Raw genomic sequence first — 22,770 nt, forward strand, 5'->3', positions numbered from 1 at the left:
TAAAACATTTTTTTTTCTTCTCAGCACCAGGAGATATCATTTTTCGAAGATTTAGACTCCAATCCACTTCCTGGTTAACTTATGACTTCAAAAGCCTGTATCTCGGCTCCTGTGTACTTTTTTTCTAAAATATGTATTTTTGACTATTTTCGACTATTTTCAACTGGCTGCAACTATGGAACGGATTACCTAATGTTTTTAATTTTTTCCCCCCGATTGTACGAGACCTCTATGTGTGTAATGAGGGGATCACCTTGAGGACGGTGATCACTGAAAATATTTTGTGACTACTTGAAAAAGGTTCAAAAATGGTTAAAAATCCAGGCACCGACTGTACCCTGTTTTAAAAGACCCTGGCACTCAATGTGTTAAACACATACGACAGTTCTACCAGCAGAGAGCAGCAAATAGACACCTTGATCACCTCGCTGACTCGCTCGCCCCCCCCCCCCCCAAACAGGCTCAAACAGTGCATACGTCATAAACCGGATGTGACGTTTTCGCAGATTGCCGATCGGATTAAAGTACAATGTGATACACGACGACGATGACTGTCCGTCACCCAGACTAAAGAAAATAGAAGTGGAGCTCTCGGTTCGTTTTTTATACCGTGTGAAAAACCGTGTTTTTTCCTATTCTGGCCGAAAATGACCGGGGAAAAAAATGAGGACCGGAAACGGAATCTGCGTCATGAAACCGGATCCCGGTGTGTGTGAAGTAAGTGGAAAACAAAACCTATGAGGAAAAATAAACAGAATAGCGCGATCACAGTAAAAAGTAAAAACTCTGGATTTCTCGTTCTGGCACTGAGGGCATTCAGAAAAACTCGGGATAACTCGGGGCTTGGCACTGAGAGAGTTAATAAACAGAAAATACATACATAGGTGGGTTGCCAATTTCGGCCAATCACGAGAGAGTAACCATTTATCAGCTTCAATTTTATAGTGCTCCAGTTTAAATTTTGTCTGCTCATCACTTCCAATTTCACTTGTTCATCCTGTATGAGTTTTCTCTCCTGATTGGATAAAATTGGTAGGCTAAAGAGCTGGAGAGATGAGGAGACCTCTGTTACTGAACAATCACTCTATAGCAATGATTGCTGTCAGAATATAGAGCTATTTAACACATTAACCCTAATAGATTCATGTGTGTGTACTATGTCCATCCTCCAGAGTCTGTTGAAGGAGACAGAACGGCGTAAAGCGGAGCTGTCTGGCCTGATGGAGACCAGCGCTGGGTTGCAGACTCTGGTGGAGGGGAGCGAGGCTCAGCTGGAGGACAGGCTCTGCAGGCTAAATGAGAATTGGAGCCGAGTCCGTACCTGGACTGAAGACTGGCTCAGTGCAGTGCTGGTGAGAGCAAATGTTGGGAGATTTGAAGTGGGATGAAAATGACCTGGACTGTATAAATCAGCTTTTATTTTATTTTTTAACATATCAACTAATTGATACTGAAGATTGCTGCAAATTGAATATGATCTACCAAGTAGAATTGGAACAAAAAAGCCTCTACACCCAAAACGTTCCAGATAGTTAGGAACTTAAGAACTATAGAGTTCTTGAACTGCTTGATTTCTGTTTGTGTTTGGATCGCGACGATTATGATGTAAATTATGATGAAGTGACTGATCAAAGTGTGATGGGCAGGCTTGAGATGTTATTTCTGCATGCAATGAGAATATTGCAACAAACATGAAAGGAAAATATGCCTATACCTTGGCAGGTGCTGGGTTAGAGAAAGCCAAAAAAACAACAACAAATTATTTGCTGTTCCAACACTTGGTTAATGGACAACGTTTCAAGCCTTTTGTCTTTAAATGTTTACACGTATATTTGATTAATCTTCAGTGCTATGTTATTCATATTAATGTATATCCTTTATAGGCCTATTGTTTCTATAGGAAATATTAGTTCCTGTTCACTACAATGCATCAACGTAACCAAAACAAATTCCTTATAATGTAGGTACGAATATACTTGGCAAAATAGTGATTATTTATAAATACTGTATTTGTATCTAGTGCTTGCCTGCAATTTGAATGATTTATGATTCGAACGTACATTTTTTTTATCACATTCGTTTGCTAAAGAATTTATATTCACATTGTGTGCCCCAGAATATCATAATTAAATCATAGAAGTCAATTTTCAAAACCATCCACTCAACCTTGGCAAACATTTATTGAGTTTGTAGATGATGAGATGAGATAAACAAAACAACCGCTTAGGAAATGGTTTGCCAGCAGAGCAGCATCCCGGCATGAGCGGAATACGTCTTTTCTGTAATTGACTCGACACATTCTTCAAACCCAGTGCAATACAGGATTCATTCAGTATTCAGATATCTTTTAATATTTTATTTTTCATTAAGACCGCAATGATCCAATGCTTTCCAGATTTCCAGAGTTTTCCTCTCCATAGAAACTCATTATAAGGAAATAGCCTAACATAGTAAACCTAGGGACACACACTTTGTCTCACTCCTCCTTACTGGTCATAAACATTGTCACCTTCTGACAACAATTGGTGTTCTTAGTTCATTGTTTTGGTACATTAAGGCATGTTTTAGGCATCTGGGTGGCACAGGGGTAAAGTACTAGTGCAGAGACTGGGGTTCAACTCCTCTGGGCCGGGCGTTCCAATAAGCATAATTGGCTGTGTTTACGGTTATGAAGCCGGCAGGGGATTTGGTCCTTGTCGCCGTATTTGTGACTCATGCTGGTTGGTTGCGGCATCTATTCAGCGGGGAGTGGAGCGGAGAGAGCATAAACTTCTGTTAAGCTTTACCGGTGAAACTCCTCACTGCATCGGAGACGACATGTGGTTGTCTACACCCTCCCCAGAGCAACTGTGGGGGGTAGCAGCAACAGGGACCATGCAGTGTGGTGCATTGTTCAAAGGGAATTGTCAGGATGACTACGTTGGGAAGAGGGAAAAAAATCCCATGTTTCAAAATGTCCCTTATGTTATTATATAATCTTCTGTTTATCCATTTAAACTTGATGTGTTTGTGTGTAACATTCAAGCAAGACCTAGTAGCACTTGACCAACTAGCGTGTTCAGTGCTGCTGGGTCCACCCCGATAGTTACAGACCCATCATTTAGGGAGGTGGGGGGGTTAATAAGTTTTACAAAAGAGAACATGGTCCAGTCAGCATTGAATCCATGTTAACATCCATGTGCAATCACAAAGCCCTTCCCTTCTATTTCTCTATCCTGTGTAGAATCACCAGAATGAGGTGGAGATCTTTGATGAGAACCTGGCTCACATCAGCACCTGGCTCTACCAGACCCAGATCCACCTGGATGAGGCAGAGAGGCTGTCCACGGCTGAGAGGGAGAGGATGGTCAAGGTAGCTAGGAAATGGGTTGATTATTGGTGAAAAGAGAGGGGGAGAAAGAAGTTGTGGGGAACGTGAGGAAGAGTATTGGTCCTTTTCCATTTTCCATTTACTGCTTGACGGCAGAGAATTGGTTTTCAATATAAGTAAATATGTTTTTAGAGGTAAATCTGCAAAGTTTGAGTAAATTATGACTAACACTAGGGTGTTTTTTTCCAGCTCTGTTTCAACTTGGGCCCATCTTTTCTTTTTAAATCTAAAAAGCATAAAAGAGTAGTAGTCATTGTGTGATGTAGTAATCATGGGAAGTGAATAGGCCAGACAGACAGATGGACGAATGGGCGGACGCCAGTCTATTTGAACCAGTTTACTGTCTGTCCCCAGCGTGTTCTGGAAGATCTGGAGGACATCAGTCTGCGTGTGGACAGTGTCAGAGACCAGGCTATCATCCTGATGACCAGCAGGGGACCCGCCTGCCGAGACGTAGTGGAGCCCAAGCTGGCGGAGCTCAACCGTAACTTCGACAAGATCTCCCAGCATATCAACACCACCAAGGTACCCCACACACACACACACACACACACACACACACACACACACACACACACACACACACACACACACACACACACACACACACACACACACACACACACACACACACACACACACACACACACACACACACACACTACAACAACAACCAAATAGTAAACATGTCATCCCTCACCAGTGATATAGTCCCATCTTTTGTTTTAGCATTACATTTCAGCATTAATTCATTCATTAACAGGGTTAACAGACTCCTCTAATGCATTATTGTGCACAGAGCCTCTCTCACACAGACGATACAGCCCAAGGTTGTTGTCACAGCAACATAAAAAACATACTGTAACTCTTTGACACACTGCACACATCAAGGTCAACAAATATCTGCACCAACACAAACTTTACCTACAGTATGAAGCCATATTCTTTGTCCTTCTGGATTCAAAGTATAATGTATTCACAATTTAAAGTCTGTTTATACAGTTCAGCCAATACAGGCAATTATTGCTGCTAGGTGTAACTCTGAGCTGAATGAAAATACGTGGTCATTACATTTTTAATTGGGTCTCAAAAGCCCTGGCCAGCTACCTCTTTTTCATCTAATTTAGTTTCTGGCATCTCAATTTATGTACGGGTCCTGGTATAGCAAAGAAATCAATTGATGCTAGGGAAAGAAATGTAATCGTATAACTGCACATTTATTTTGAAGAGCATTTTTCATTTGGAATAATAATAATAATTTAAAGAAAGCATCAGTGTGTTAACTAATGATATCTTTGACCTGTTTGTTGGTGTCTAGATGTTGACTAGTCTGGAACCTGGTGGAGGGGAGGTGGTCCAGCAGGTAGATATGGTTCAAACAGTGGAGATGGTTCAGCAGGTAGAGATGGTTCAACAAGTGGAGATGGTTCAGCAGGTACAAACAATTTAATTGAAACCTATTTGATTCCAGCATTTGGGGAATGAAAGTCATTAAATACAATTGTGAACAGTGTTATTGCAAAATCCTTTAAGAATCATTGAGAAGTGCGTATTCCGCAACAAAGCAATTGGAAATTTTCATCTTGCAAAATGTTTACATGACTAAAATACTGGGCCAGAGTTTATAAAAAATGCTTTGTAAGTAAAACCCCATGTGAAGTGATAATTACACGGCAACACTTTACTTAAAGGTTGTGTCTATAATGCATTGTAATCACATTTCTAATGCATTATAAGGCTTCCACACTCGTTATAAATGTTTATAATTCTGCACAACAACTTATAACAAGGTTTATGAAGTATTATAAGTGCAGGTCATAATGCATTATAAATTCAGACATACAGCACATTATAACTACCATAAGTTAGTTAGTTATAGTGCCTTTGTTATAAGTTCTTATGCATAATTACAACATTTATAACAAGTGTTATGAAGCCTTATAAGTGCATTTTAGTGCATCATTATAAATGTGATTATAATGCATCATAGACCCGATCTTTAAGTAAAGTGTTACCTGGTAGTTATGTGCTGTTCCGCTGAGCTTATAATGTATTTTGAGCAGTACTTATAAATTGTATGTATTCTAAGTTATAATACTTCATAAACCTTGTTATAAGTTGTTATGCATAATTATAAACATTTATAATGAGTGTTACAATGCCTTATAAGTGCATTATAATGCATTATAAATTTGGTTATGGCACATTATAGACCCGACTTTAATAAAAAGTCTTACCGTACATTTTATTGTACGTGTCATGGTTAATTCATTTATCGCACCTATTTTAATTGTTGGCATGTTGTTTGTCAGCGTGTTCTCTCTGAGCTGGTTTGCATTAGTGATGTCGCCATCATGTCGCCATCATTTCTCAGCAGGTGGTTCAGAACCAGGTAGAGGTACTGACGGAGGTTGATGCTGTAGGAGCCCCAAAGCCCAGTGAAGTACAGGGATTTCAGACAGAGTTACAGGACACACTCAGGGCCCTGCAGCAACAGCAGGACCCAGCACACACTCTGGATGATGACAAGGTATACACACCACGTTTGTTTTTGTTATAAAAAAGAAAAGAAAACAACACTATTATGGTTTCAGACATTGCAGTATGACTATTGTGTAAATGTTTTCATTGTTTCCATTGTTTTTTTATTAGTTTTGCAGATGACAATAGAAAAAACACATCATTGCTATGTCCAAGTAGCACCTGCAGTATTAGTCTCTTTTTGTGTTTTATCAGCTAGGGAAATGTAATCTCCTCATACGTTTTATGAGGTATTCATTCGGCCAAGAACATGTAGCCGTGATATGAGCCGTATAAAAGTGTTGCCGTGTGATAAGACAAGCTTTGATTGGTCAGTGTGTAACTCCAGCTTGTGCTATCAAGGTTTATGGTGTTGCACACACTGGTCCTCGTCAAGGTCGCTACACCATTTAACAACAGTTACTTTCTTTCCCACCACAAACAAGATTTGCCTGGGAAGACTCTGCCTCATTTCCACAGCGATCAGGCCATGCCTCATTGTTTGCAAGAGAGCCATTTAAAACGTGGATGGTAACTGCCAGTAATGCCGTTGGCTCTACTACTGACAATTCAACTGTTTTGATCTTTGACCTCCTGTCATTTTTCGCCAGATGGACGAGGAAAAGGCTGCCGTGGAGGACCTGCTGAGGCGAGGAGAAGAGGTGCTGCAGCAGGCATCTGACGATGGTCAGAGGGAGGAGTTGACACTCATGCTTCTCCGGCTGCAGAGCCAGTATTCTGCTCACAGGGTGGGTGAGGTGCTCACATCACTGGGGTCTATCTGTCTTCTACATGGTAAAATCTGGAATGTTAACATTCCTGATTTTGTTGTGTAGCAAAGCTTTATTGCTGAATTACCAATGTAGGGCTTAGGACGGCACTGCATGAGCATGTGCTGCTATTTACCTAAAGAGTAGTTGGCCTTGCTTAGCTTTTTCCTGTTCTGTGTGTTCATGTGCTTGTATGCAAAGTTTAGCCTCGACAAACAGTGTGTGTGTTTGTCTATGTCTTAGGAGTTGAGGGTACTGCGAAGCAGGCAGATGGAGGTCTCAATGGATTCTTCCTCCTCATACAGCTTCACGGAACAGACAAGCGAGCTGTGTGCTGAGGTGTCACTTAACACTTCTGTGGTATGTTAATGTGGTCATGTAAATATTTAAAATACCAAAAACAAAGTCACTCATTCTTACTTTCTCTCTGTCTCTATCACCCACATCTTCTCTGATTTGTCCCTCCTCTCCTTGTCTTCCTGTGTTGCCAGCAGATGTCACCAGTGGAGCGTGTCGGCGCTGGGTCTTCTCTGAGTCCCTCCGACTACCTGTTGGATGTCAACAAGGTGCTGCTGGCCATGGCCGACAATGAGCTGCTGCTCAACTCCTCAGAGCTCAGTGGGGGGCTGTATGAGGACTTCTCCTGCCAGGAGGACACTCTCAAGGTGGCGTTAAAAAGAAATGCTTGATCTTTGGAAAATGATCATGAAAAAAGGCCCGGATCAGAATTCTGACTATGCTTCAATCCCTCACATCCCTTTTTTTAGAATATCAAGGAGAGCCTTGACCGCCTAGGCGACCAAGTGGCATCGATCCATGAGCGCCAGCCCGATGCCATCCAGGGCGCCTCGCCCAGCGAAGTGGCCCAGATCGGAGATGCCCTCACCCAGCTCAATGCTGAGTGGGACCGGCTCAACCGCATGTACAACCACCGCAACGGGTGGGACAAACACACACACACACGCACACACACACACACACAAATTCAGAATTGTGCTTTACCAGAATTGAGATTAAATCAGTTCTTTTTTTGTCTGGATAAGAGCACAGTGTACTGGAAAACATATTTGTTGGAGTCATGCTGGAGAACAAAAACATGAACGAGCTAAAAAAGGTTAATGCTGAAAAAGGTTTAGCAGTCAATCAAAACAAATGTATTCATAGAGTGGTTTTAACAAATCACTTTGTCACAACGTACCTCAATGAGAAAAGAAGGACAAATGCAAAATAGAATCAAATTAATCATAATTATTGTTGTGTGTGTGTGTGGGGGGGGTGTGTCTGGATATGACCTGACCCATTTTGGAGAGACATTGAATGTCAACTGTCTGATTAGTCTGGAGACGGCAAGAACAGATAAACAGATAGACAAGGGCACATAGTCAAGACACACCCATTCAACCACAACTGCATGCACACACACACACACACCCCCCCCCCACACACACACACACACACACACACACACACGCACACACGCGCACACTCACTCTGGTGGTGACCTTGATTACCATCAGAACCGTTCCTTAGGCACAAACATGTGGTGTTGCACGTAGACAGTCCCTCCCTCACAGACTCTGTCATTCCATTAATTCACTCACTTATTGACTCCATCATTCATTTGCAGACAAACTCACTCACTCATTCACGCGCTCAACTCATTCAAGCACTCAACACATACACTCTCTCACACTTACACAGGCTCACCGGTGACCTTCATTAGTAAAAGCACAATTCCTTGGGCATAAACAAACATCCGTTGAGTACAGGGTGGGCACACACAATGGAATGAAGTACTAGGCACATTTTTAAGATGGAACATATATGGATTCCTTCGATGTTGGTAAAAAATCTAAAGAACAGACTTTAGGAAAAAAAAGAATGAATTTTAATAAAACTGATTATTTTCCAAATAAAAATACTGAGAACAAAATAGATCAGCTATTTTCTATATTTTTGCACCTCATCATTGCACAACAAAATATAAATTGGGGCTTAAGTGGTTAGTCAGACTAATTGATTTAATAATTAATAATTAATAATAATAATAATAAAAAAGATTATCTGAAATTTTTCATGTCGATTCATTGATGTATAAGAATTAAAATAAATATGAATGCGCCCTCGGGTGGTGCAGGAGTAAAGTACCTGTCCACCACAGCAGGATTCTAGGGGTACGAATCCACGTGCATCCGGCTTGGCCGAGCGTCAGTGTTCAGTGGAGGGAGGCGGGGAGGTTGAAATGTGTCACTGCGGCACCTGTCAGCAGGGAAGGAGTAGGAAGATGGCTCTACATCCTCCCGGTGGGGGCTCCTTACTGGCAGGTGAGAGCCTGTAGGCCGTATGGTACAAAAGCGGTGGCAAGCAGTAGGAGGAATTAATTGGCATAACGGCTAAATTGGGGAGAAAAAATAGGTAAAAAGTTTTGGCTACTCTAAATAAAAATAAATACATAAATGTATTTTTTTTTTAAACACTCCTCGATTAATTGAATAAGTAATCTATAAAATAATCGCTAAGAAGATCTTGGAAACTTACAGTCCTAACAGAATATATTGGTGCAGCAGCTTGTCCAAATCCGTTTCCCCCTCACCGTTTCCTTCTTGGATTAGATTGGATTCCTTCCCTGAGGGAATAGCCCCCCTTTTGTGACCGTCGACATGATAAAGATCTGTTGTCTTGATTTGGCATGTCAGAACAATCAGCCGTCCTGGCTGTTTGTAATGCAGCGGCTAGAACGGTAAAACTGTTGACAGGTAGTCCCAACTGACACACGGTTCACTTGTGTTTAATAGGTCAGGTGGGGTGAAGTGTGGTTTTGTCTTTTTTGTTATATGAATTTGAACTTTTCCCTAGTTTTTCCACTTTTTCTCTGAAACTGGGGGATAGCAATCACTACGTATTCGGGCCATAATTATGATTTAAAACATATTCAATAAAAAAACGTGATTTTGAGCTTTCGAGATGAATTTTAAAGCAGTTTGATTTGGTTCGTTCGTGGGAAACTGGATTGAATTTGAGTGCTCATGCTGTATAATCAGTCGTGTATGGTGTGTGTCTGATTGCGAGAAAGCGTTTAGGAAATGCAAATCTTTTTTTTGGGTGGGGGGGGGGTGGCATTTTTAAGCCTTTATTTAAATGCGACAGTGGAGAGAGAAATGAAATGTGGAGAGAGTGTAGGGAAATGATATCCTGCAAATGGTCCAGCCGGGCCGGAAATCAAACTGGGAACTGTTGTAGCAATTGCTGTCACTGTTATCATTTTCGATTCTAATATAAATATGTGTGTGTGTGTGTGTGTGTGTGTGTGCGCGCATGTGCGTGTTTTTGCGTGAATGCATGTGTCCTGTAGGAGGTTTGATCGTGCCATAGAGGAGTGGAGGCAGTTCCACTGTGACATGAATGACCTGAGCCAGTGGCTGACAGACACGGAGATGGTGCTGGCTGAAAGCAGCGGCCCTGACGGACAGCTGCACCTGGACACCGCCAGGAGATACCAAGAGGTCAGGGACAGGACACTGCTGTCTGTCTGTGTGTGTGTGTGTGTGTGTGTGTGTGTGTGAGACTGCGTGTATGTGTATGTTGGTATGTAATTGCCATGATTTTCCTCTGTACATCTGATTGAACCTATCTCAAAGACAGTTTGTAATAATATCTCATTTCACTGACTGTATGCAGTATTATTTGCCTTCACCTAAATGTAAACCAACAATAACTGATGTGTTAATATAGGAGCCATGCTGAATGTTTACTTACCAAAAGCTAAATGACCCCTAGCCAATAAATATTCAACAGCAATATGTTTACATCAGTGATTGAAGCTGCTGGGAGAGTTTGATTTGAGATACTTTAATTAAGCATAACACTGATCATTTTACTGTACCTAATCAACCAACACATCACATCTACGGTATAGTAATTGTCCAGTACAGTCATTATATAGTGCTGGCAAAGGATAGAAGTGGAAACGAGAGTCATGTGAGAGAGGGCAAAGGAAAGAACACATTTTATTAAGTCGCTTGGCTTCATTATTACAAATTGCCTCCTTCCCACAGGGGATTGAGTTCTTTGAGGGGTCTGACAATGACATGGATTGCCTCGCCACCATTATTAACATCGTCATCCAGCTGACTGCCAAAGCCGGGGCTGCCCTTGCCTCTAGCCAACTTGTTCCTTCCACTAACTCTTTCTTAAGCCTAATTTATACTTAATTGCACACCGGTGTCACGCACAGAAGATAGCAGATCTACAAGCTCAGCTTATAGATCTGTAAGTGAGCTTGTAGATCTATTTTCAATGCGCCACACCGGCGCACAACTACGTATAACAGGGCTTTTACGAGGCACAGAGACACAAGATCAAGTGTGTGCGAAGTGAGAGATCAATTAGCTGACTCACCGCTCAGTAGACTTTAAGCTCACTCTTCTTACTTTATGGGTTCAGTTAAATCTCTCTCGGTGGAAGTGGAGACTTGGCAGCATAAATCCTGATTTGCCACAAATCACACGTGCGTGTCAATCGAAGATTTGCCCTGGAAAGACAAACTTGAGCTGGGGGATTTGGCCCTGAGTGAAGGGGTTCATGTGCTTGTATTGATCCATCTTTCTTCCCACTCTCTCTCTCTCCCTCTCGTACACTTGCCTACCTTAGGAGCTGGAGGAAGGCCTGGTCAGCCACCAGCCTGTCCTGGCAGTGCTAACCCGCACAGGGGAGCAGATAATCGGGCAGCTGTCAGCCCCCGACGGGCCTCTGCTTGAGGAGAAGCTGGCGACCCTGGGCCAGCGCTGGAGGGTCGTCAACCGGCAAGTCCTTGACAGACAGCGCAGGTATTGTATCTATGGCAACACGCGGGACAAGACCTCACTGAAAAACGTTTGCAAGATTTGGAGTGTTAAGGAGCTTGGATTCAAATGTCAAATTTTGACAATGATGCGATCACTATCGTATCATGTATCATTCCCTTGATTGTGGGCTGTAGAGCATCTTGATTTTACAGCAGGATCTTGTATAGAGGGTAAAGCTCCCTTTCCAACAGTGGGACTAACAGGCAACGTAACCAAATGTATATTAGCTCATGACTTCCTGTATCAGAGCTCAGCAGGTAAATGTCATCAGCATGCTCGATCAGTATACAGCTGTAATATAAATGTAAATGTTGGCATTAGACCTGCATGACATTTTGGGCCAATGGAGATCTTAATCTGTGTGTGTGTGTGTGTGTGTGTGTGTGTGTGTGTGTGTGTGTGTGTGTGTGTGTGTGTGTGTGTGTGTGTGTGTGTGTGTGTGTGTGTGTGTGTGTGTGTGTGTGTGTGTGTGTGCGCGTGCGTGCGCACATGCTGTCTTGATTCAGAATGCATTTACATTCTGGTGTCTCTTTGTCTCTACGTGCATGCTTGTGTGTTTATATCGAAATCCATTACCCCCTCTGCTTCTTTTCTTACCTTATGTATGTGTGTGTATGTGTGTTTAGGCTTGCTGGAGGTGATCCAGCTCTGTCAGACGTGGTAAGGAGAAGCGGGGAGTTATTTCTGTGGCTGGAGCAGGCAGAGAGTGCTGTCAGCTGCCTGCCTGTCACTGCCACCGACAAGAACCTCAAGGAACTCAAGGTATAGCGCTGCACCTCTACCCTCGTTTGACTCAATTGAAATTTCACGGTGGAAAAGGCAATTTCTATTTCTGCTGCTGAAGCAGGTCAGAACGGTCAGCTTAGATTGCGTTTTCACCCTTCCTTTGTCTTTTTTTTCTTATTTTCCTGCACGACTTGGTGCTAGCATCTCAGTGGGTTTTCCATTTACTCTATGCCCAGTGTTGTGATGTACGTCCAGTGTTCATGATCTGAAACAGACAGTATTTGCATATGGATTTCATCCCCTGTGCCTATCATTAAAAAGTCAGACTTTTCTTTCTCTCTCTCTCTCTCGCTCGCAGGCACACACGCGCGTGCGCTCGCACACACACAATATACCTCTCTTTCACAGCAGATTATCTCGCTCTTTCCCCCTGTCACCCTGGCATTAGTTAACACGTATATATTGAGCGATTCTTTGTAAGGTCAAAGGCCCAAACGCTTCTGTCTCTCCGACAGGCACTGGCGCTGGAGGTGGATGCGCAGAATGAACGTCTTGGTTGGCTGAACAAGCACGCCCCACAGATCCTGGCCAGTCCCAGTGTCAGCTCCCAGGAGAGAGAGCAGCACGTCGCCAAGCTCAGAACTATCAACCTCAACTGGTGCAAGGTGAGAGAGTGGTACTGTAACCGGCACTGCATTCAAAGTCCATTTTTTATTTTTATTTTTTCAGAAAACTGTTAGGATTTAGAAGACGTTTGTAGAATCGGCCTCAGGTCTTAATCGGTTAATCTTTCTATCTTTACGGCTGAGTCGACAATAATTGCTGCAGTATTTTATGTACAATACCTCCCGGCTTATTCCTTGTGTACCTCAAACCCCACTGCACCCCAAACCACACTCCTACCCACTGCGATATGCTTTCACCCAACCCCAAACCTGCCCCCCCCCTCTCCCTCGCAGGTGAACCGCGAGTTGTTAGAAAAGGTGGGCGAGGTGGAGGCTAACTTGCAGAGCCACAGCCAGTTTGAGGACCGGATGAACAGACTTTCTGACTGGGTCCTGGTCACACACCAGACACTGACGACCAGAGGCCTCAGCCACGCCCAGGCACAGGTAGAGACCATCTCTCGTCTCTAAAGAACACTGTGGACCGACAAATACACACATTTACCGTTGCACACTTGGTGCCTGAAATCAGTAACCACTGTTACTCCATGTCTGTCTCTGTGTTGTAGGTTCTAGAGGCCTCAATGAAGGAGAGGAAGAGAGAGCTGGAAGACCTGCTGGCTCGTTCCATAGACCTGCAAAGGCGACAGCAGCTGATGCCCGAGGAAAAGGTCGACCAGTTGCTATAGTAACGTGCACGTGCATATCGGCTGTAGTTGAAATAGTTGTATTTTATTATCGGACGTTCTAGCGTCTAAATTGCACTTTTTTTTGCTTTGTGTTCAGAGGTTTGATGTGTTGTCTGAACTTATGTGGTAGCAATGTGGTGCTGCAAATGGATTGACTGTGTGTCTACTGTATTTCTATTGTTATGTGTAGAGTAAGGTGGAGCAGCTGGCAGCCGACTGGAAAGCTCTGGACAACCGGCTGAGGGATTCTCTCCATCAACCTGTATCTCCATGGACACAGCACGTTGTCCAGCATCAGCAACTCGGTAAAGTCCATCTCTGTTCTTCTTGTGTCTACTTGAAGATGTTTTTTTTCCCGTTTTCATATAATTCCATTCACATGCAGTATCTAATATATCACTTAACACACAGTGTTAGTTAAAATGCTATTAAAAATGCTCTCTCTATTAAATCCTCCATTTTATTGTTGCATTAAAATTTTACCCTTTCAATCATATGGACATACATCAGACATAAAATGTACTGGAAGTGGCAGGTAGCTATGCACATGCTTGCATAGCAGAAGTAATTGCTGTCATGAGAAACACCAATTTTCTAATCGGTAATCTGTATTCTATATGTCATCTGTATTCTATATGTCAGCGGAACTTGAACCTTTTCAGGCCTTGACCCCCCAAAATAATCATATTTGAACTGGGGACCCCACAAAATAATCACATTTGAACTGGGGATCCCACAAAATAACCACATTTAAACTGGGAACCCCACAAAATAATCATTTTTGAACTGGGGACCCCACAAAATAATCATATTTGAACTGGGGACCTCCCACTCTGACGAGCACTGGGAATTGTAGGAGTTCACAACGCCTCGCAATGAGAGGCGTTGTGAACTTATAGATCTGCTATTTTCACAACTTTTGACTATTTCTTATTTTATTTGACAATAATGCAGTAATGGTCTTAGTTTTTCTCTTCTTTTTTTTGTTATTAAAAAGATCTTAAAGTTCTTAAATTGTTACTTCACTGTCATCTAGGGGCCCCCCCAAAATCATGCCCACAGGTTTAGAACCACTGCTATATGTGACAATTCTATATATGAGGAGGAAGAAGATGGGGACTAAACGACAAAATGCGAATAACGTGTCAACAAAACATGCCCCGATTCCCATGTTTGCAGACATTTTTAAGTCCCTCTCTCACCCTACCCCACCCCAGTGTCTTCGGTTCCCTCGGCGGTCCAGATGGCCAGCCTTGTGAGCGAGGACCCCCACCACCAAACCCCCCACACCCCGGAGACCGTGGCGCCCACTGACCTCAATGAGACGGCCACCGAGCTGGCCAACTGGCTGCTGCTCATCACCCAGATGCTCAAGTCCAACATCGTCACTGTGGGCGACACGGAGGAGATCAGGACCACCATGGGACGTCTGCAGGTGGGAATGGAGGAGGACGATTATGCAGTAAAGCCCAAGTGATACGCAATTGTGCTTGGGTGTCATGATCCGAAAATAGCCCATCTCCAAGAGCTTGTGGAGTGGTTATTTTCGGTGCATGACACCCGCACGCAGCTATTTATGAAGTAGAGCTGTGAAGTTTACACAGCTTTTTGCAGCTTTTTGCACTTGTGTTTTTGATAAGAGGACACAAGCGTATTGTGGGGGGAAAAAAGGAAAATACTTTGTGTGTGTGTGTGTGTGTGTGTGTGTGTGTGTGTGTGTGTGTGTGTGTGTGTTGTCCTGGCAGGTGACTAAGATTGACCTTGAACAGCGCCACCCCCAGCTTGAGGACATTTTCATGCTGGCCCAGAACATCAAAAACAAGACGTCTGACCTGGACATTCGCACGTCCATCACAGAGAAACGTACGTCCACAGCAAAACCTTTACATTGACACCATCGTATATACTTTTTTGGTATGTTTATATGAAATGCATATCTGTAGACAGGCTAATTACAAGCAAAGCAATGACTAAATTAGTCTTTTGTATCTCTGTCCAGTGGAGAAAGTTCGCAGCCAATGGGATAGCACGCAGCATGGCGTTGAGGCACGCCTCAGGCAGCTGGACAACATGATTGGTCACAGCAATCAGTGGGAGGAGCAGAGACAGGAGACGATGGCCCTGATTGGGCAGAACGAGAGGCTTTTCCAGAACCTGTTGCAGCAGTCCAGAGAGCCCCTGACTAAACAACTCCCTGACAACAAGGTGAGGGGGAATTTAGCATTTTCACACGATGGCCATTTTGCTCTTATTCCTAACCGGGACTCTGTCCTATCTGACTCTCTGTCTCTATCATGGCACTGTCCTTATAAAAATGTACTCAAGGGTAACTGACTCCCTGTGCTCGTAATAGACAAAAAGAACTCTGACCCAATGATCCTACTCTATGGAACGGGTAATTTATCCACTTGTAATCTGCATGAGGTGGACTTCAGTGAATTAATCATGTGTCCGTAATACATCACATTTGGACCTTAATATACCCTGATACACTGACATCATCCATCAGGCTAATTGTGATGCTGACTTGAGTTTTTGGACAACTCATTCAGCCAAGCTGCAGTACAGCCACCCAAACACTAGGTGGAAACTGTGCTCAACAGACGACAGTAGAGAAACAACACTTTCCTCTGTCCTTTGGAAATCTCTTATGCCGTTGTAAATAAGAGGGCTGAAATATACCTTTACCACTGAAAAACACCAAATGTAAGGGGTGAATTCAGAACAAAATTTGAAACCATAATGGAATGGCCCTCAGTGAAAGTAAGTTACCTGGCTGTCCTTGTGCTGTACATAACAAATGCCATCCTTTTAACATTGGGTTTTAACATACTGTAGTAGGGCAAAGAAGTGTCATGGTAGCTTTTGGCATCAGCATGTGGACGTCAGAAATACCTGCCCATGTGTCACAATATGACGCCTAGAAATGGGAACAGTGTTGTGCTGCTGACCGTCTAAAAAAGCCTTCAGCCGCCGTTTGGCAGTGGTGTTCATGTCAGTGACTCGTTCCGCAGGCCTTCCTCCAGGACCTGGGCCAAGGCCAAGCGACGGTGGCTGCCTTCAACGAGTTGTCCAATCACCTGCTGCGGGAGTATGCCACTGACGACACCAGGAGAATCAAAGAGGTCACAGACAAACACAACGCAGCCTGGAACGGCATCAACAACAGGTAAGACACACACATGCACGTGTGTGCTCTCTCACACACACACACACACACACACACACACACACACACACACACACACACACACACCATTCAGTACTATTACCGATGAGGGAGCTGAGGTTGTGGTTAGTAAGTAATCATGAAGTAGACCTACTCCCTGAATTACAATATCTTCCATAGGTCCAGGAGCTAGTTGCACCACCTCACACTAAGTTCAAACTTAGCCTAGTTATAGCTTAAATGGCTTTTAAAAAGCCATTTAAGCTATAACTAGGCTAAGTTTGAACTTAGTATGAGGTGGTGCAACTGGCTCCCTGGTGTACTGTCTCGCACAGATACGATGTGACTTTGTTAATGTGTGCTGACAGGGCGAGTGACCGGCAGGCCCAGCTGGACTGTGAGCTGAAGGGCCTGCAGACGTCCCTCCGAGAGCTGGAGGCTTTCCTCAAATGGCTCCAGGAGGCAGAGACCACCGTCAATGTTCTGGCCGACGCCTCTCAGAGGGAGGAGCTGTCTCAGGACTCCGCCCACGTGAAGGAGCTGCGAGGACAACTGGAGGTGCGTACATGGATATAGAAACCTAGATACCTCATTGGCCTCTGCAGTTCATTGGAGCGACCTGTATTGCAATACCTTGTATTGGTTCCGCCCTCCCTTGGGAGGTCTCCGCGTGCGTCACAGAAGGGGACGTTCGCTAGGCCTCTGATTGGCCTACCGAACGTCCCCTTCTGTGACGCACGCGGAAACCTCCCGAGGGAGGGCGGAAGCTGGTGCGCGCCCGAGATACAGACGCCTCAGAGCCGGAGGAGGCGTCTAGGGAGGCGCTGGATCTGTGTGAGTGTGGTTGTGTGTATGCTTGCATGGCTAGGTGCTATCCTATCCATGGACAGGTGCTATCCTATTATTTTTGCTGTCATCCTTTGTTAACGCACCCTTCAGTTAAAGGACAGGCGCTGTGGTGTGTGTGTGTGTGTGTGTGTGTGTGTGTGTGTGTGTGTGTGTGTGTGTGTGTGCGCACACCCATATGCACAGTACACACTCACTGCCAGTTAAAGATGTTTGAATGAGATGCTGTGTGCTTTCATATGTGTGAGGCTGCAGCTCATTGATCTTTTTGTCCTGTTGCTGATCAGGAATTCTGTTTGTGTGTGTGTGTGTCCTTTCACTGTCTTGTCATTTGCACAGACCTCCCCCACTGGGGGAGTCTGTTGACACACGTTATATTCCCCCTTTATGTAATGTTTAATTCAGGACCACTTCACCTAACTTTCACCTCCAGATAAAGTATCCATTAATCCTAAAGCCCTAACATATTGAAGTCAGAGGGTCTTGCACACATTCTGATTGTCTGACAATCTTGTTCCCATATCTTGTTTGGATTACACACCATGTGGCTCCCATTCACACGGATACTTCCTCCCCCTTTTAGACTGGGGCATTCATTCTGCATATCGTCGCTGTTGGTCCAATGTACTTATTTAGTCACAAGCTATTGTTATGCTGTAAATTTTCATTGGTTAAATATTTGTAAAACCCACAGATAGACTTAACGACTTTCAACCTATTTTGGGTATGGCATTATAGGTGAACATTATTAGTTCAGTTCTAAATTGTTCCGTTCTTTTAAAGATATAGCGAAAATACAAAATAGCCAATCTACAAACAGATCCACTATTTTTGCATACAACAAAGTAATAGACCATTCATTTATGAAAAACATAAAAATATACAATATAGAGATACAAGGTTTCTGACCGACATCGTCAATATACAATACTATGCGTACACGTTCACACATCTGCTGTAGCTCTGATAAGAAACCCTCGTTAGGCAACACAATACGCTGATGATACATACACACACACACACACACACACACACACACACACACACACACACACACACACACACACACACACACACACACACACACACACAGACAGACACACACACAGACACACAGACACTCACACAGACACACACACACACACACACACACACACACACACACACACACACACACACACACACACACACACACACACACACTGCTTGTGCAATGCATCGCTGCCATAATGACGTGCTCCATCCCTTTGTCTCGGGTGCCGTCATGCTACGGCTCCCCTCTTCCAACACCCAGACATGGGTTTACAAGCAGGCCAAGGTTTCAGCTATAGGTGAGATGCATTGAGCAGCATGCATGAATGTACAGCTGGGTTTTTCTGGAGGATTCCATTAGTGCAGAGGGGGGGCATCAGGCGGTCTCTCAGCCGTCTCTCAGCTCGGGGTGTGACATGGTACTGGTAAACCTTGTAGGAAACCGATGGTGCCTCTCTGCTGATAGCGCTTATGTTTTTGTGGGGCATTATCATTACGCCAAACTCTAATTCATCAGTATCGACCCCTGGCTAGTTTTGAATTCTAGGCCAGACGTGCATAATATATAATGATTATTTTTTCTGCCTTCACTTTTCACCGTTTTCACTTATTCTGATGTTAATCTTGGCTGACGAAGCTGCATGTCTTCATCTTAATTTGATGTTTTTCATATCTGTTTGAGTGTCAGGCCTCCTCTCTCATCACGTGGGTCATTGTGAAGTAGATGAAGTCCAACACACACACACACACACACACACTTTCCTCATCTCTTTTCATGGCGTCTGTCTTTGTTCTTCTCTCTCTCTCTGTGGCACAGCTGGTGTGAAGATTGATGGATGGCATTCAGAAGTATGAGCTGGGTTAATGAAATAGAGGAAATGTAAAAGCAACAGAGAGAGTAGATAAGATGAACAGAGTCAGAGATACAGTATGTACTGTTCAGAATGCTGTCCCCCAGTGACTGTACGGCTCCCATCGATTTCTCTGTCACTATCCAATGTCAAGTTGTCCGTCCTGCTTTAATCACATTTTTGACAGTATGCCTATGCCTTTGTTTTCTCCACCGGTTGTTTCATTATCAGGATTTCAGCCCAAGGGTTTTGTGTGCCGCCAAGCACAATAACAGGTTTTTTCATTTTTAATTTCGGCTAATGAACTATTTTTAACATTTAGAGGTCGTATCTATTGTAATCAGAATTGCACACAAGTGGTTTGTGTGTTTAACCGAGCCTGTTAGAGGTGTGTAATTTGTCTGTGCAAGCACAGATAACCTTTTGGCAAACTGTGAAGGACAGTTCAGACACTGTATGCTATGCCTTACAAATCTAGAAGCATCCCCTTCTGAAACTGTGGCTCTGTGTGATGCCAGTCAATGTGAGCATTTTTCATTTCCATTGCCCTAAAGGTCGCTCGTCGTATAAACACCATTGCCTTTTTCTATTAATTAAAATACTTACTGTTAGCAGGTGGGTGTTGGTAGTTTTATGGTGCAGCACAGATCTGGGTTCATTTCATGTTCTACTGCGGTTTTCTGACACAAAACCAGCATGGAGCCTGGCATGAACCCACTGTGAGAAGTGAAAACACACACACACACACACACACACACACACACACACACACACACACACACACACACACACACACACAGACACACACACACACACACACACACACACACACACACACACACACACACACACACACACACACACACACACACACACACACACACACACTAGGGGTGTGCCGATACACTAATTTCACCAAACGATACGATACGATATTTGGCTCACAACTTCGATACGATTTCGATACGATACGATACGCACTTTTTTATTATGAAAATATATGGGGGAGAAAAAATGCAAACAAATAATTATGTTTTTGCATTATTCAGACGCAAACTTGTACATTTTCAGCTACAATAGCCGTTTTGAATCCAAATAGGGCAATAGTGTGACACCTGACCCGAAAAAAATAACATGTTGTCACCCTTTTCACCTCGGGGCTGTTTGCATGCCTGATTATTATTATTGTAAAAAAAAAAAAAAAAAAAAAAAAAAAGGTTTTTTTTTTTTTTTTCAAAACGATTTTTTTTTCTCCAAAACGATACATATCGTCACGAAAACATATCGCGATATATCGCGGGACGATATATCGGCACACCCCTAACACACACATGTCACACACACAAAATAACATGTGGTGCAGACAGAGGGTTGTGGGCAACAAAGATGCACACTAAAACACAGCCACACACACGCACACACACACACACACACACACACACACACACACACACACACACACACACACACACACACACACACACACAGTGTGCATGATGAAAACCACTTCCCATAGTGGCCTTTTGCCCTTTCTGCTACATACCCTTATTGCTTTCTCTGTGTGTGTGTGTGTGTGTGTGTGTGTGTGTGTGTGCGCGCGTGCGCGCTATAATGTTACCTGAAGTTACTGCAGAGAATGCTAGAGCACGTCTTCCTCCTGTCTCCTACTGGGAGCCCACTACCGTCAGCACTGTAACATTAACACAGCATATCTCTCCTCCTGTCTATTACTGGGTACACACTGCGGTCAGCACTGTACAGAGTAAAGTCCTCACTGAGAGTTAAATTAACATGGAGGATTTGACTGTTTAGCATTAACAAGATTTAGCAGTGCACTATCCCCCTGTTAATTTGTTGTGAAGTAGAATCAATGAGGTGTGGAATGACTGAAATGGACGGCACTAGCCAGTTAAACCTTCCAGCTAAACTAAAGCTCTACAGCGCAGCTGACCAGCCGCCCCCACTTCCCCACTTCCTCTGCCTCTCTACCGGCTGGCTGTTAGTACACAGTAAAGTACTCAGTGTTAATCCAACTCTGAGAGTGTACAAATTTAACCAAACTAGAGGTTCGGGACGCTACTCGGCCCTCACACCTACGTTGCACTGCCGATCCAACCCATATGCCCATGTATGGAGATTCCTGATGTCATCAGTAATATATCCATTATGGGCATATCGGTTATATATGGAGCTGACTGTTTTGTTTGCACCTGATGCCGTGACGACACATTGAGGTTAGACAACACAGTCCATATTTGGGCGTAGCTGCTTTGGGATCTCCTTATATGGTTATGGCTGAGTCATAGTGACATGAGCGTGATGGCGTGGCCAGCCGGCTGGCCGGTCCTCCCATTAGCCAATTTAAATATATAAGATGGTTTTGGTTTGGTTACATTTGTACACTCTCAGAGTTACAAATGGATAAATTAACACCGAAGATTTTACGGTGTAATGTACGAGCACTCTGAAAATATGAAGGCATACATGTTGCGCCTCCGTGTGCACGGTTCCCCTTCCTCCCTGCCTTGGAAGCGAATTTCCCTCATCCATTATATCAACTGACAAGGCAAGCAGAAACCATGCACTTTAATGCATCCCATAGCGCAACCCTGAACACTGCACTTTAGCCTACCACTTAGTGTGTGTGCAGTGTGTGTGTAGGTGAGATGGAGTGTGCGTGCATTCCTTTTTATATTTGAGTCATGGTGTATTGATTGTTGCATGTGGATCTTGTTTTGCACACAGCACACTATCAAATCCTTTTTTACTCTGAGTTCAATTAAGTTGACAGGGCAGAGCATAGTTCAGCTGTGATCCTGGTGTGAGAAAAATCCTCTCGTAGAGGATTTTACGAGAAAATATTTACGAGAAAAATCCTCTCGTAGAGGATTTTTCTTTTTTTCTTTTTTTCTTTTTCCTCCTTCAAATAAATACCTGAAATGAAAATGAACAGAGCTCTTTCAGCTGTAGTTCAGATAAATGGGGCAGCTGGAGAGTCACAGGGGTGAATACAAATAACTTTAAATCACCCCGTTGGGTTTATGGCCAAATGGTCACACGAGAATTCTGCGCGTCTGTTCTCCGTTCATCTTCACTGATGGGACTATTACCTCACCTCAGTAGCACTCGTCATTGACGCTCACACAAGTCATATCCGAATGTGTCTCTCTCTCTCTCTCTCTCGCGTTCTTTGCTTTTTATGCAATTGCTTTATCCTCCCCCCGCCTGCTGCCTTCTTATCTCCATCTGATTGCCCAGGCGAGCTGCGCACGCTCAGGTAGATGCACG

The 22,770-nt window shown here is 43.7% G+C and overlaps 1 protein-coding gene across 13 annotated transcripts in view; it reads left to right on the forward strand.

Annotated features, from left to right (window-relative positions):
• The window catches only part of utrn (utrophin), a gene marked incomplete at its 3' end in the record, with an annotated part of 232,858 nt that overhangs the window by 72,669 nt on the left and 137,419 nt on the right, over nucleotides 1–22,770 (forward strand). For 9 of the 13 annotated variants that reach the window (XM_080452440.1, XM_080452443.1, XM_080452444.1 and 6 more), the window contains 21 exons: nucleotides 1,173–1,352; nucleotides 3,224–3,352; nucleotides 3,725–3,895; nucleotides 4,689–4,805; nucleotides 5,745–5,900; nucleotides 6,502–6,639; nucleotides 6,904–7,020; nucleotides 7,152–7,325; nucleotides 7,428–7,600; nucleotides 10,013–10,163; nucleotides 11,311–11,486; nucleotides 12,131–12,266; nucleotides 12,746–12,895; nucleotides 13,190–13,342; nucleotides 13,465–13,566; nucleotides 13,775–13,889; nucleotides 14,802–15,019; nucleotides 15,330–15,447; nucleotides 15,584–15,789; nucleotides 16,599–16,753; nucleotides 17,122–17,311. In XM_080452440.1, coding sequence (XP_080308566.1) covers nucleotides 1,173–1,352; nucleotides 3,224–3,352; nucleotides 3,725–3,895; nucleotides 4,689–4,805; nucleotides 5,745–5,900; nucleotides 6,502–6,639; nucleotides 6,904–7,020; nucleotides 7,152–7,325; nucleotides 7,428–7,600; nucleotides 10,013–10,163; nucleotides 11,311–11,486; nucleotides 12,131–12,266; nucleotides 12,746–12,895; nucleotides 13,190–13,342; nucleotides 13,465–13,566; nucleotides 13,775–13,889; nucleotides 14,802–15,019; nucleotides 15,330–15,447; nucleotides 15,584–15,789; nucleotides 16,599–16,753; nucleotides 17,122–17,311 — 3,225 coding nt within the window. The remainder of the gene's footprint in view (nucleotides 1–1,172; nucleotides 1,353–3,223; nucleotides 3,353–3,724; nucleotides 3,896–4,688; nucleotides 4,806–5,744; nucleotides 5,901–6,501; nucleotides 6,640–6,903; nucleotides 7,021–7,151; nucleotides 7,326–7,427; nucleotides 7,601–10,012; nucleotides 10,164–11,310; nucleotides 11,487–12,130; nucleotides 12,267–12,745; nucleotides 12,896–13,189; nucleotides 13,343–13,464; nucleotides 13,567–13,774; nucleotides 13,890–14,801; nucleotides 15,020–15,329; nucleotides 15,448–15,583; nucleotides 15,790–16,598; nucleotides 16,754–17,121; nucleotides 17,312–22,770) is intronic. The other 4 variants (XM_080452441.1, XM_080452445.1, XM_080452446.1 and 1 more) reach the window with 4 other exon arrangements.

Source organism: Gymnoscopelus braueri (genome assembly GCF_963280865.1).
Source record: "Gymnoscopelus braueri genome assembly, chromosome: 16".
Classification (NCBI taxonomy): Eukaryota; Metazoa; Chordata; class Actinopteri; order Myctophiformes; family Myctophidae; genus Gymnoscopelus; species Gymnoscopelus braueri.